This window comes from Tenrec ecaudatus, chromosome 1, assembly GCF_050624435.1.
Source record: "Tenrec ecaudatus isolate mTenEca1 chromosome 1, mTenEca1.hap1, whole genome shotgun sequence".
Classification (NCBI taxonomy): domain Eukaryota; kingdom Metazoa; phylum Chordata; class Mammalia; order Afrosoricida; family Tenrecidae; genus Tenrec; species Tenrec ecaudatus.
Window position 1 is genome coordinate 200,772,929 of NC_134530.1, and position 14,484 is coordinate 200,787,412.

At 38.7% G+C, this 14,484-nt stretch overlaps 1 protein-coding gene across 2 annotated transcripts in view; it reads left to right on the forward strand.

The window, feature by feature from the left end:
• The window catches only part of HMCN1 (hemicentin 1), a 544,205-nt gene that overhangs the window by 407,601 nt on the left and 122,120 nt on the right, over positions 1–14,484 (forward strand). For both annotated transcript variants that reach the window (XM_075528409.1, XM_075528416.1), the window contains exons 55-59: positions 583–696; positions 5,424–5,611; positions 6,799–6,895; positions 13,434–13,595; positions 14,320–14,433. In XM_075528409.1, coding sequence (XP_075384524.1) covers positions 583–696; positions 5,424–5,611; positions 6,799–6,895; positions 13,434–13,595; positions 14,320–14,433 — 675 coding nt within the window. The remainder of the gene's footprint in view (positions 1–582; positions 697–5,423; positions 5,612–6,798; positions 6,896–13,433; positions 13,596–14,319; positions 14,434–14,484) is intronic.

The following is a 14,484-nucleotide window of genomic DNA, read 5'->3' on the forward strand; positions in this document are numbered from 1 at the left end:
AACAAACCTACTATAGGGAGAAAATAGATAGATAGATGATAGATAGATAGATAGATAGATAGATAGATAGATAGATAGATAAGGCTTCCCAAGGTGTGGGGGCTTTGGGGGTGTGGGTGGGGAGGGGATAAAAGGGAGATGATATCAAGGAGTTCAAGAAGAAGAAAACATTTTGAAACTGATTGTGGTAGCAATTGTACAACACTGCTTGATGTGATTGAACCATGGAATGTTATGATATCTGTAAGAGCTCCCAACAAAATGATTAAAAGCAAAAACATAAAAGAAGAGGAAACAGCTGGTTTGGTTGGTGTGCCTTGTTCTATGGGTCTACCTGTGCTTACCTAGAAGGCACACCTATCTCCAGGGGCATGGGATCACATAGGAAAAGGTAGTGTGGGGGAAACAGGGAAAAAAATCTATCAAAAATACAAAAAAAAAAGTCTAACTGCAAAGTGGGACCTTTAAAAGAAAATCTAAGGAGGAAGTCATCAGACCTGAATAATTGCATTTTTTTTTTTGCTCATGTCTAGTGTTCACTATAAGACTTAGGAAAGCAAATATCTTGGAATGTATTTTCAGGAGGGCGAGTTTTGCAGATTCCTCGGGCTAAAGTGGAAGATGCTGGCAGATATACATGTGTGGCTGTGAATGAGGCTGGAGAAGATTCCCTTCAGTACGATGTCCGTGTACTCTGTGAGCTGATTTTCTTTTGTTTATTATGCATTCTTTCCCTCGAAAATATGTCTGGGACACTAATGCTTGCAAGATGTTGCACTAAGCAATGTAGAGGCTGCAGAGATAATAAGAAGCTGACAGTTGGCTCGGGAGTTAATTGTCTTATATAACGACAGCCAGATTTCTTATATATCAAATGACGCATTAACTTAAGAAAAAGGTAATTCATTGAGTCATGAATCTGTTATGGCCCATGGTAGCAACTGGCTTCAGTCACGTCTGACGTTTGTGGCTCAAAAGCAGGTCAGCCAATCTTTGCTTTTCCCCTGCTCTTGACTTTGCTTCTCTGTCAGCTTCACCCTCGGGTGAGGATCCCCTTGGGTGAAACATTGGTGGCTAGCACTTCTAGGTTTGCATCCATCCCCCTAAGGAAAGTTATTCTTTCACAGTATTTACAACAGAATCTCCAAAATTGAATTTTTATAACCTCGATGGACCAAGCATGAATCCCATCCCATCACTGAACCAATTACAATAGCAAAGGGACTGCAATTCCAATTGACAAAGATTAGTGTATGTGCCGCCCACTGTGTGTGCCTGTGCTGAGCAGGAGATGTGTTTCTTCCCGGGAAAATAGAGATGCTGGTATGAGCAGCAGAAGCACTCAGATGCTTCATTGAAATGGTTGTGCTAAAGAAGTGGCTTTGGAAATGTAAGAAGTAGTCAGAAAGATTTCATAGGAAAAAACGTGATTGCATGAATATGAAACATTGCCCTGAGATTTTTATCCCAGATGGTTTGAAGAATGGTGGGAATACTCATGAAGATGGAAGGTTTGAGGAGACAGAAACACGATGTAGGAAGGTAGAAAGTGGATTTTCTCTTAGACGTGTTGAATTTGACATGGTCCAAGGATTCTTTTGTAAAATGTTGGAAAGGGGGAACTATTTCATAGGCTATAGAACTGGACTTGGAATATATATTTCAGCCAGAACCCACTGCCCTGTCACTTTCAACTAATAGCACCCCAGGGGGAGGTTTTCTAGGACTTTAGATTTTGGTGGGAGCAGGCAGCCTCATCTTTCTCCTGCAGCATGGCTGGGCGTTTAGACCAGCAACATTCTGGATAGCGTCCAACGCTTCCCTGGCATCACCGCCAGGGCTCCTTATACACTCGAGAGTCATCTACAAACAGGTGACACTCAAATTCATTAGATTTCCAACAGAGAAGGTCATAGAAAGAAATATAAAAGGTCTAAAGGTCATTGTGGGCCCATTTACAAGAATGAATATGAAGAAGAGAAAAACGAGTCAAAGGAGAAGCCTTCTGAGGAGTTCATGGACACCAGTAATCCACCATATTGCAGAAGCCACAGTAATCAAGAATTGGATTTTCGTGTTGAATGCTAAAGAAAGTTAAAAAATGTAGAAAGAAAAAAAGCTATTTGGGTTTGAAACGAAGAGATTGTTGGTCAACTTCAAGTGATCAATTTAGATAATATGTATACTGTAGCACAGAGTCGTGAAAAAAAAGTATGTGACAAATGATCATATGAAGCAAAGTGAAAACATACAGAGTGTTTATAAGACATTTCGTACAGAATAACAGGTGGGGTTGAATTTTAGGATAAATAGCTTATGGGGATTATTGGAAGAGAGATTCAATCTTGCCTACAAATGCCCCCCCGTCCTCCCCAAAAAAGGTTTGAACATAAAAGGAAAATTAGAAATATCGAACCCAAATAGAAAAATTTAAAAATTGTACAGAAAGGGCACACTGTTTTGTGGAGAAGGGAGCTACTGATGGAATAAGGTCCTAGAACAATTGAAAAATGAAATCAGGGAGCTGATAGGGACAAATAGCTTTCTTGGGTAAAGGGAGACATTTTGGAATGTAAGGGAGATGGGGAAGCTCATATCAAAGAACTGAGTCCTATCTATTTGATACGAGAGCAAGACAAAGGAACGGGGATGGAGGAAACGTCCATATGATAAGCAATATCATGCTGAGGCCTAATGGCGCCATTAGACCATCAAGGTGCTGTGCTCTGTGACCGCACTCAGTAACCTAAGGACAGATAGAGAAAACAGATCATGTGATCTGAGAGAGGTTTGCACAAGTTGCACATTGTGGAAGGCCTGGAGGGAGAGAGCCTAAACTATGGAAGAGAAAGAGCATCACTCAAACGACCCGCCATCATCCTGGGCTGGGCGAAACAATAAGCCTGGAGGGAAGAAAGCTACAAGGCAAATCATAAAGAGGGAGCGGTGGAAGGGCTGTCTTCCTCATTGACAATGAAGAGCAGCTTATAAACGAAGACTGACAAGATATGGATAGTAGAAAATGCTACTACTATCTTTGAACTAGAGTTCAAAATGTATTAGCTTGACAACTAATTGGATTCATTAGCTGTGCTGATTGGTAACGATGGACCGACACTGTGCTAGGCAATGAAGAGACAGCAGACGTTGTTCTTGTAGACCAAGAGGTCTTTATTATGAATGATCCAAGGTATGACTGTTATGAACAGCTGAAATGGAGTAGACCAAAAAACAAAACAAAAAGCCACCACTATCAAATAAATTCGGATTCTTGTTAGCCATCTAGGAGAGACTAGAACTGTCTCTGTGGAGCTCCAAAGGTATAAATGTTTACAAAAGCGAAAGCTTCATCGTCTTCCCTGTGGAGCAACAGGGTGGTGGGGGCTGGGGTCCAACTGCTGAGCTCGCATACCCCACTAAGTTCCTAAAACCAACTATGGTGAGAGGGGTCATCAACCAAATTTTAACATCTGAAAAAATATAAGGAGAGGGGAAGAAAAGAATTAGAAATCCGTGCTAACATCATGAAGAATAGTGAAGGAGTACTCTGGGCCATCTGGATTGCATTTGACTGAAATTTGATGAGCACTTAATTTAGAAAATAATAGAATGAGCTGATGAAAAAACAAGACAGATTGTTTAGGAAGGACTGGGATTATGCTAAATCAAAATGGAATCATATGATTCCATAGTCAACAAATAGAAGTCCATGCCTTCAGACCACTATTTTTAATAAAAAGGATATTGACCAGCATGTTGGAAGTCAGATGGGAACAAAGCAAAATAAATAAATAATGCCCCCTCAAATTCTTACTAAATTAGGGTTGTTTCACAACGTCTGTTGCTCACATCCTAGATGCAAGAAAGGCCTCTGAGAACATTTCTAAATGGTGTTTCCCAATTAGGTTACAAGCCAGAGGACTGGGAGTATAAATCTGCCCAGAGACATATTAGAATAAAAGTCTAGGGAATGATCTGCTTCCCAGAGGTCACAGCCACAAAAACCTATGGAGTACAGGTCTACTCAGCATCCTACAGGATTGCCAGCACCTGTCTGTGGTGGTTGCTGCTGCTGTTGCTGATATCAGCCCGCTGGTCGTGTGTGGTCATGTGTGGCCGTGCGTAGGGGCTGGAGGGGCAGGTCAGAACAAGGGGCTGTTGTAGGGGCTTAAACACTCGTAGACTTTGTAGTGCTTCTTACTGGTTCAAATTTGACTGCAGTCAAATTGAACTCTTTATGTCTCATACTTTCCACAGTATCAGAGTCTCACTTAATCTCAAATTTAAGATTTTTATTTTCATATCTGTAGTTTGAGTTATATAGTTTATATTATCTCAAGAGTATTAAAAATCACATAACTTTAAGTATAAAAATAAGTATGCAAAATGACACGCAATACTGTTGCGTCCTTGTGGGACCGATTACTTTCCTGAAGACTGCATGTACACTGAGACGCTCTGCTAGTGGCGGGGGTTAGGCATCTCAAGTCAGCAGTTCTAAACCACCAGTCATTTCGTGAGAGAAATTTGAGACTTTCTGCGACCAGAAAGAGTTATAGTCTCAGCAACCCACAGGGTGGTCTATTCTGTCCTATAGGGCCACTCGGAGTCGACATTGGCTCGATGGCAGTGAGTTTTGAGTTTGGCTTCTTCCTTTAAACATCCAGTCTGTACTCATTGCTAAACATTTTAACAGAGTACACACAAAATAACCAAACTTTCATCAACCCAAATAAGCAAACAATCAAACATATATAGCTAGCTGTGTAAGTGGATATAAATGAAGGTGAATATGTGTAGAACAATCTAGAGTAGGAGTTCTCATGCTATAGAATACACAGGAGAGCCTAGGCTGATTATTGAAGCAGACTCATGGGCTTCTTATAGAGATTCTGACTAAGAAAGTCTCGCTGGGGGGCAAGAATACGCATTCTAACCGTGCTCCAAGGTGATGTGGATGCCAATGCAGTTGACATTGAGGCTGAGGAAGAGCCCTGGAATAGCTCAAAAGGACTGCCAGGGCAATGAAACCAAATGTGATCATGTAAATTTGCAAAGCTCTAATAGCAGGCTGGTCCTGATGACCAAATACACATAAATATTCATGTGTGAAAATTCAACTTGTATATATAGCTGGATATTCAAAGGCATAGTGGAAGTATAGCAGGCCACCCTGGGGGACATCTCACATTAAGTGAAATGGGAATAAAATTTGGAAGGTGTTCAACCAAAGGTAAGTGAAGAACAGGAAGAGAAGAAATGTAAAACTGACTGATTTTCATTGAAACCCAAACTTAATAGCATAAAACGTCACTACAGAATATGCATCTCCCTGAATGGTTTATGTAGCATCATGGGAAACTTTTAAACATCAACGGAAAATTAGAATCATTTAGAAACGACGTGTTCTACTCATCCATTAGTGCCCCCCATTATCAAGGGAGCCGCCAGTGACCTCCCTGAAGAGGTCTCCGTGCTGGTGAACAAGAAGGCAGTGATGGAGTGTCTGGCCAGCGGCAGCCCAGCTCCAAAGAATTCTTGGCAAAAAGATGGACAACCTCTGTTAGAAGATGGACATCATAAATTTTTGTCGAATGGAAGAATCCTACAGGTAAAAGCAAATCCTTAATTTTTTAAAAATGCTACATTGACTTTATAATTGATCATTGTGTCTTTTAACATAGTAATAATAATTTGTGAGTGATTTGGGAAATGTCCAAATAAATTTTGCTGAAAATGTGATGATCGCTTCATCTCAAAATAATTTCTTCCCTTGGCCCAAGAAAGTATTCCTTCTTGTGTCAAAGCCCTCTAACAACAATAAGCCCAGTGTGCTACGGAGAGAGGTTGCCTGCAGCCCTGCCCTGACTCAGAGACACGTGAACACATGTTCTCCTTGGGATGTTTATGAATTGGAACCCCAGTGGCAATACTGTTTACCTTATCGATGTGTTCTTTATGCTAAATACTCATTATAAGCAAATTAGTATTATAATCTTTTCCATTGTGATTTTTTTGTGGTAAAATCCTAGGTGGTTCCCCGTAGATTATAATTTGTCTTATAATGGCAAAGGGTTGATAATAATAAATAGTAATGAAAATCAAATAAATATCCTGGATTGCGATTGACTGATACACTAGTGACTAATTGACTAATGTCTATGTTTTTCTTTTCAAGGGTCCTAATAGAAAGTTGTAGAGAGAGCATCAACTCTTTTGTTAAGATATAATTTAATTTCTTCTTGAACACTATAATTCCTATTCTACGGATAAGTCCTATAGCTGAACACATCCCTAGAATGCTATTTTTAGCCAAACAAGGTGCACGCCTGAGAACAGGGAACCATTTTGGATAAAAAGGACAGAATTTTTCCCAGAGACAAAATTCAGAAAATAGAAAAGATTGTGTGGGTGGGTGGGAGTGGGTAGGTGGGAGTGAATGAAACTAAGAAACAAAGAGGAAATGGGATAAGTAAGGCTATATTGGGGATGGCGATCAGTGACCTGAAGCAACATGAGTTTGAATTCTTAAATGGAAAACCGATTTTCTCTATAAATCTTCACCCAATTCATAATAAAAAAAGTTTTGAACACAATTCTGGTTAAAAAATTGTTATTTAATTGACCTGACTTTGAAAGTCTGTATCAGCATTATTATGTTGGAAAAAATGTATGTCCATCTTTTATTAGCCAGCAATATCTATATTACATTTATATCCTTAATGTTAAAATTCATGAAAATTATGACATGCTGTTTTATTAAAAATTTTAATATTAATTTCTTCATTTTCTCCTTAGATTCTAAACACTCAAATAACAGATATCGGCAGGTATGTGTGTATTGCTGAGAACACAGCAGGAAGTGCCAAAAAATACTTTAACCTCAATGTTCATGGTAAGAGCCCAGTTCCAGAAAGCATCTGTTATTCTAATACAGTGTACTTATGAGAAAGAGGGAAAGCCATGTTTTCGATGATGTAGGCTTATTTTGTACTTTGTAACTTGGACAGTGTGTAGAGACTGAATTCATTCAATCTCCTCCCTTTTTTTCTTCTCACCATAGCTGGTCAGATTCATAAAGTACAAATCTTCAAGGAAGACCATTTTTTATATTATTTCAAGTCCTTGAAAGAAACTAGTTACTCCTACTTATTTCAAAGCAAAATCAAAATTTGAAATCCCCAGGATTATACATTTTTGACAAAAGAAGATAGGTCTTCTTTTCTGCTCATGAAAATGAGTCCATGGATTCTCATTGGAACCATTCTCTTTCTAAATTTCAGAATTTATGTTGAGCTACATACGCCAGTGTCTAACATACTCAGAGAAAAGAAAAAAGTCACTTTGTGGGCTTAACTATTTCCTGAGAACTACCCTTCCACCTGTCACTCATCAAACTGCACCAAAATCAATTCCCAAATACATACTGAACACCCCATAGTCTTCTCTTGCAAAGAAGCAGTTGAGTGTTTACGGCAAGGAAATAATTTGTGGTTTTTATTTTTATCAGGGTTCACCTGCTTCTGGAATATTGAATTATAAACTGTAAATAAATATAAAATGTTTCTTTCACATACCTTAATACATAGTAAAATTCTGCCTCATTTCATAAATGGATGGAATTTAAAATTTTATAAAATATACATTCTCATCAAAATGCATTTATTTATCACCAGGGCCATTATTTTTTGATGTCATATGTATATGTAGTTTTCCATATTTAATAATGTTTGGTGTTCATGTAACAGATAACTGAAATACTTAGATTGTTTTCTTTCCGGTGCTTAGTAGATTGACTATCACACAGTAGGTAGTTAGTAAATATTCTATTGAATGAATTAATTTGGCCATGCAAAAACAGTTGGGTTGCGAATTTCCAAATAGACTGTATAAACTGTGTGTGTGTGTGTGTGTGTGTGTGTGAAAGCACACGTTTAAAAAAAGTAGAATAAAGGTTGAAAATAAAAATGCTGATAATTTTTCCTGATTCTCAAGTACAGAATTCCCCATGTGGTCACAGGCATCTTGTGAACACTCCACTTATAGTAACTACATAAATCTCTATCTTTCCTTGCATTCCTTCACTCTTTGATAGGTGCTCCTAGACATTGCTTATCTTGGCCTCTCTAAACCTGGAAGGATGCCTTGAAATGAAGTAGTGGATACATAAATATTTGCAGTTCATTTATTATGCTTTCTGCATATTCATTGCCTCTGCTTTGCGCATAGTTGGCATACATGAAGGGAGCAGGTCAGGTGCCTTGAGAGGAAGTAGCTGCATGCGTTTTCCCACGATTAATTGGAGGTCAAGCTGGGTTTCTACCCTCCCTAGTTAATGGTGTCCTTAACCCCTGGCCACTGTCAATTACCCCATGAAACATTGGAAAAGCTATGATCAGAAGTAATTAAAATGATTTTCACTAAAATCCACATCATTAATTATCTTCCAGTACACCTATACTCTCTGACTCTAACCGCGTTACTGGCGCACCAGTTCTTCCGGCCCCTCTCCCTTCTTCGCTGTCCTCCCCAACGAGCGTAGCTTTCATAGAACAGCGTTTCTTAACGTCTCCCTTAGACCACGCCTTTTAGAGCTTTGTTCAAGCTCCGTTTTGTATGTTTGTAATAATAATAACAAAACTAGTTCTTGGGCACCCTCGGGTCCATTACCAACTCAGCAGGCCCTAGTGACAGGACAGAGCTGTGTCGTAGGGTTTTCTCATTTGCAAATCCCCAAGTCTTTTTTCTGAGGAGCTTCTTGGATGCATTTGAACTACCAACCTTCGGGTTAGCCGCTCAGCTCTTACCCGTTGGGCCCCCAGGTTTCCTTTAACAGAAATATGTTGACTGCTCAATGCCTACCAGGTAATGTGTCAAGTGCTGTACATATGTCATTTCATTTACTTATTCTAATAGCTCCAGATGTACCATTGTATACCTCCTTCACAGATAGGAAAACGGAGTCTAAGCAAGAATAAGAAACATGTCCTGAGGGTCAGATTGCAGAGGTTCCTCACTTAGTGTCTTTAGTGGTTTTATTTATTATTTGTTAAATTTCACATGTGCTCCATACCTTTACCAATGGAGCTAACCTAACCGTGAGCACAGTCAGAGTGAGAGTCACCCGGGTTCCCCGCGCCTTCTCTCTAGTGCGTAATGACCTGTCCTTCAAACGCTGAGCCCGCTGGGCGCTATGGCCTTTATTCCATTCCAGCTTCACATATGCTGTGTTGTCTCTCTAGTATCCGCATCCTTTCCATCTGTTCCACGTAATTAAGTCCTGGTCATATTTCAAATCATATTAGATGTCACTTCCTCCAGGATATTTTCCTAATCCTCCGATTAGACTATGTTTCCTCGTGTCACTTATAATGACTAGGTAGTACAAAGTAGTGATAAATGAACAACGTTAGGATTAATAAATAGGTTAAAAATCCATCATATAATATGTGCACTACTTCTTAATTTGTTTTTTAAGACTTCAGTCAACGTAGCCAAATATTATATTAATTATATCTGAGTGTCTGTCTCAATTTTTAATTTTGAAAAAGAAACCATGTACCCTTAGGCACATACTAACCTGCCTTTACCTCACTTTCCCCCTCTATTATATCTCAATAAGAACTAGATCCACTGTCTCAGGTTGAAGTGGATGTAGCTGCGTATGTAAAGTATATGAGCCAGTGCCTGGGATAACGTAAGGACTTGCAGATGTTGGTTATGGTTTAGGTCCGTGTCTGGAAATTCCTCCAGATTATCAAATCTATGTGGGTTCTGTCTAAATGGTTTGCATGCTGCATCTTCAGTACCTAGCATAAAGTGTGCCATACAGCAGCGACTCAATAAATGTGTGACAGATAAATTAATAAACAGTATTACAAATAACTAATGGGTTAAAAATAATCAGCCATGTAGTATTTAAGGGGGGAAGGGATGTTGCCCTTTTTTCATATTTTGCTTTTCATTTTGAAATTTTAACCTAATCTAACAAACTATTATATTAATTCTATTTCAGAGTTCATGTCTCACTACTTTCATCATCATGCTAAGGAAGATCCGTTTCTTCTTTGGGTTTTGAATCTTGCCGTTCATCGATCCATTCGTTCAGTTGCTCACTCCTTGACTGTCATGCTTTGTCCTCACGTGCTTCCTCTCATCCCCTTCCTAGAGCCCTACGAGAGTCATAAGATGCTTGACTTCCATTTGCGTGTGAAATGTAAATTGCATCCTAGGTATATATTTTAAATCATGTTAATTCGTTTTCTTAATGTAACACGATTTACATACGTTTAAATAATATGTAAATCGTGTTACATTAAGAAAATCATTATTTTTGCGACACTTTTTCTCTCAGCATATTTCTTAAATAGCCATACTGGCATGCAATTTGCCTCTTATAAAATTTAGTAGTTCAATCACCTTAAGAAGAATTGGGCAATCATCACCACAATCAGTTTCAGAACATTTTCTCCCTTCTTATATGTGCTGCTAGCTGCCCATTTCCCTCCACCCTCCCTGCCACATCCCTGTCTTAGACAGCCGGGCTACTTACTCCCCGGGCTATGGTCACACGGAACTCACCAGAGCCTCACTCCACGTGGGGACCCCACAAATGGATTCTGGGCTTCCGCTGTCATCATAGCATTCAGCTAAGTTGGTGTTTAGAATTTAAATTTATAAATTTAGCTATACTAGATTTCATATCCAGAAAATCTTACCCCCAAAAATCAAGAAACAGCAACAAAAATAATAACAAAACAAAACAGGAAAACTTCAAATGAAAAGAAAGCAAATAAATATAAAAATGAAGCAACATTATAATGGGTCCAAAAGAAGATCGAATGATTAGGTGTTTTATTTTAACCTAATTCCATCTACCATATTTGACCTTCCAGTGCTCTCTGCCTGATGCAGAAACTCTTGATTTGGGTGAAAAGAGATTTGCCAGAGGCTTAATCCATGTACAGATTCTGTAAATGGATTTGGGGCTTCCAGTGTCAGCGCAGCTTTCTGCAAACTTGTTCAGCTTAAATGTTCAGAAGTTAAGCTCTAACATATTTCTCCTCACTGGATTTGAATTTTATTATTTACAGTCCTTGGATCACACAGGCTGTTATGCTTCTTCCATGTGGACTTAGTTGACTCCTCACTTAGATAGCTGCTTGTTTTAAGACAAGTCTTTAAAACCCCAGGCATTATTTTCTTTCTGATAGCTGGGCACCATCTGATTTCTTCACCAAATTTAGCTTCAGTACCCACATCTTCAGTGATCTCTCTATGAGGGCAGGCATTGAGTAGGACTGTCATAAGAAGTAATTGTTCTTAGGTGAAAGCTGTGATTAAGTGCAAACCCCAAATCCATTCAAATCTCTATGATTTATAGATGTTTCTGGTTCACTTTAGCTACACAGTCATCATTTTATAATAAGGAACGTTATATATCATCCCATGGGGCGTAAAATAATTCTATTAATAGACTCATCAATTTGACCACAGTATAAAAGTTAAAACACTGTTGAAAACGGAAATTGCATATGGATAGGTCAGCTTTTCAGTCTGCAGTACATAAATTGCTGACTTTTACAGATTAAAAGCTTAAGTGACTGGACACTATTAAACAAAATATGAGGGTTGGGGATAGTGAAAAACTTTCAGTAACACTCATTTACAAAAGCAGAACTGTGCTTGCCAGACTATTATAAGTCATAAAATAGTAAATATATAATAGTTCCAGGACCCCATTGACTGGGAACCCTCAAAGCCAAAGATCTGAACCAAAGTTCCACGGCCCCAATTCTATAGACCTCATCTACTTCTCACACCAGGGCATTTCAGCCTTAAATCCAATGGGTTAAGTCCGCTCCTTACATCTGCTACAGGTGACTTTGAGGTAACGCCTACTTTGCTTAGTGGGGTTTCCAAACTGAATCATCGTAGTGTGCCTCAAAAGGACAGTTGGAAGTCCCAGTTGCCTAAAACACTGGGTCATGAAGGGCTGGATAGAAACTAGGCCAAAGTGTCCAATTAGGAACATAATATCAGGTGTATTCTCCCCTTGTGATCTATATAGGTTGTTAAACATTTTTCCCCTGATAGCAGGTTGCCTTACTTGGTTTACCCCTAACAGAAGTGCCATCACCTTCTTCCAGACAGACATGCCTCTCTCACCCTCTCCCAAAGCCCCAGCCATGTCTTGACTTGAATTTCCAGTAAGGTTTGCTAATCACTCTTGTAGGAGTGTCTGTTGATTTGGAGCGACCTTAGAATAAAGGCTACAATTCATTGGCCTCTCCCTCTCCTTTCAGACACTGACTCCAGATGCGGTGAGACTTCCTCTATCAAAGTAGTTTTTTAAGATGTACAAAGAAAAGGGGTGATACACAGTTCAGGCTTATTGTTCTTGGGCACTGAGCAAGCTCACTGCCCCCTTGCTCAGGACATCAGGTTAGGAGATCACACAACCTGAGACTGGAAGCCTGCCTTGGCCTCAGCGCTGATTCTTACAGTAGTGGATTCGTACAATATATCTCGTTTTGTGACTAACCGGTTAGCCAACCTCACTCCGTACAGTAGCCTCCAGATCCATCCATGTCTTGAGAGGCTTCATGGTTTCATCCATGTGTTTAAGGGATTCAGAGTATTCCCTTATGTGCAGGAACCAGAATTTCTCTGTCATTCTTCTACTGATGGGCCTGTGGGCTCTTTCCGCTTCTTGCTATGGTGAACATGGAAGAGCATACGTGTGTTCATGATCTGGCTTTTAACTTCTTCGTGGTTTAGCTAGGTTGTATGATATTTCTATTTCAGTTGAAGTAGCACCATATCACTTTCCAAAATGAGTATCCAACGCCCACCAGCAGTCTCAGTACTATTTTTGCTTTGTGATTTTTTTTGTTTATTTCTTAAATCTTCTGTTCATCTCAAAATGTTTGATGGTACTGTTGGTCTACATTGTTGAAAAATTAACCAATGCTCTGTATTGATAAATATCCTAACATTAAATTACTTAATACTCTTTCCTTTGATTAAAACGGAAGAAAATTTCCCAAAAATGATATAATATTAAAAGAAGAATATTCAAATGTTCTTTACATATTTATAAAGCCATCTAAACAATTACCAATTTTGTGTATAAATAAAATACAAATTATCTCTTTTTGAAAATTCTGATATTTCTCTAAATTGTAAAAGAAACGAAAGTTCTGGGAATGAATTTGATGAAAGCATTCTAAGAAGAAAGACAACTAGGATGGTTTACGTCACGTATCCTTTAGATAGGTTTTTATTAAGAACCAGGTAAATAATTCATAACATGTTGCTGATATTATCACAGTACCTTAACAAGGTAGCTCAGTACTTTGACTTGTGTTTAGTCCCTTGTAGTAGATCTGCAGGTAACATCGCATTTGCTTTTACTACATTTACTGTTGTAGTTCCTCCCAGTGTCATTGGCCCTAACCCTGAACATGTGACTGTTGTGGTGAACAATTTCATCTCGTTGACCTGTGAGGTCTCTGGTTTTCCACCGCCTGATCTCAGCTGGCTCAAGAATGAACAACCCATCAGCCCAAACACAAATGCTCTTATTGTGCCTGGTAAGGAGTTCTTTAATATGCTGTGATATATGGTACATTATGCAATGACACAGGATAAAATGACATACTTAATATAATATACTAAAATATTCTTATAAGCATTGCCCTTTTTCTTTATCTTAGTACAAGTGAGATTTCATCCTGGTGCCTTCTAAGTTTTTGTCTTGCTCCATTCACTTTTTCTAATTAGATGCTTTTCTTTCTCTGTTTACCATCAGTAGAGCAAGGGCTGTGTAAACGTTCATGATCATAAAGGAAAACGCAGTGCAATGCTCTCTTCAGCAAAGTATGACGTTCAGGAATGGATGTGTTTATTAATTCAATGATCGTTGTACATTAGCAAATAGGTCTTTCAGGACAACAATCCTCTGATTGTTTTTAAGCAATATTAAAGTTCTTTGAAGATGGATGTATAGACATATTTTAAGCCCAGAAAATATTTTGGCATATCATGCCTGAGTGAAATAACTGCTTGCTTAGTAGAATCTATATCAGAATATTGTATGAGCCATGTTTGGGTACTAGGTAGACAAATCCTGTGAATGTCTTTCTTTGTAAAGAAATAGAATCAACAATAAAGCAAGGATCTGATAAAACTGACACCATTCTTCCATTTTTAAATATAAAACCCTTCTCTGTCTACTTTACTCCAAGTGAAAGAGTGTATGTTGCCACTTATCTTCAGTAGAGCAACTTCTGTGTCACTCTTCAATTTGTTTTATAGGTGGTAGATCTCTGCAGATTATTCGGGCCAAAGTATCAGATGGTGGTGAATATACTTGTATAGCTATCAATCAAGCTGGTGAAAGCAAGAAAAAAATTTCCCTGACTGTTTATGGTTTGTTGTTACTCTCATCATAAAATTATTTCGTTTTGAAAATGGTATTAA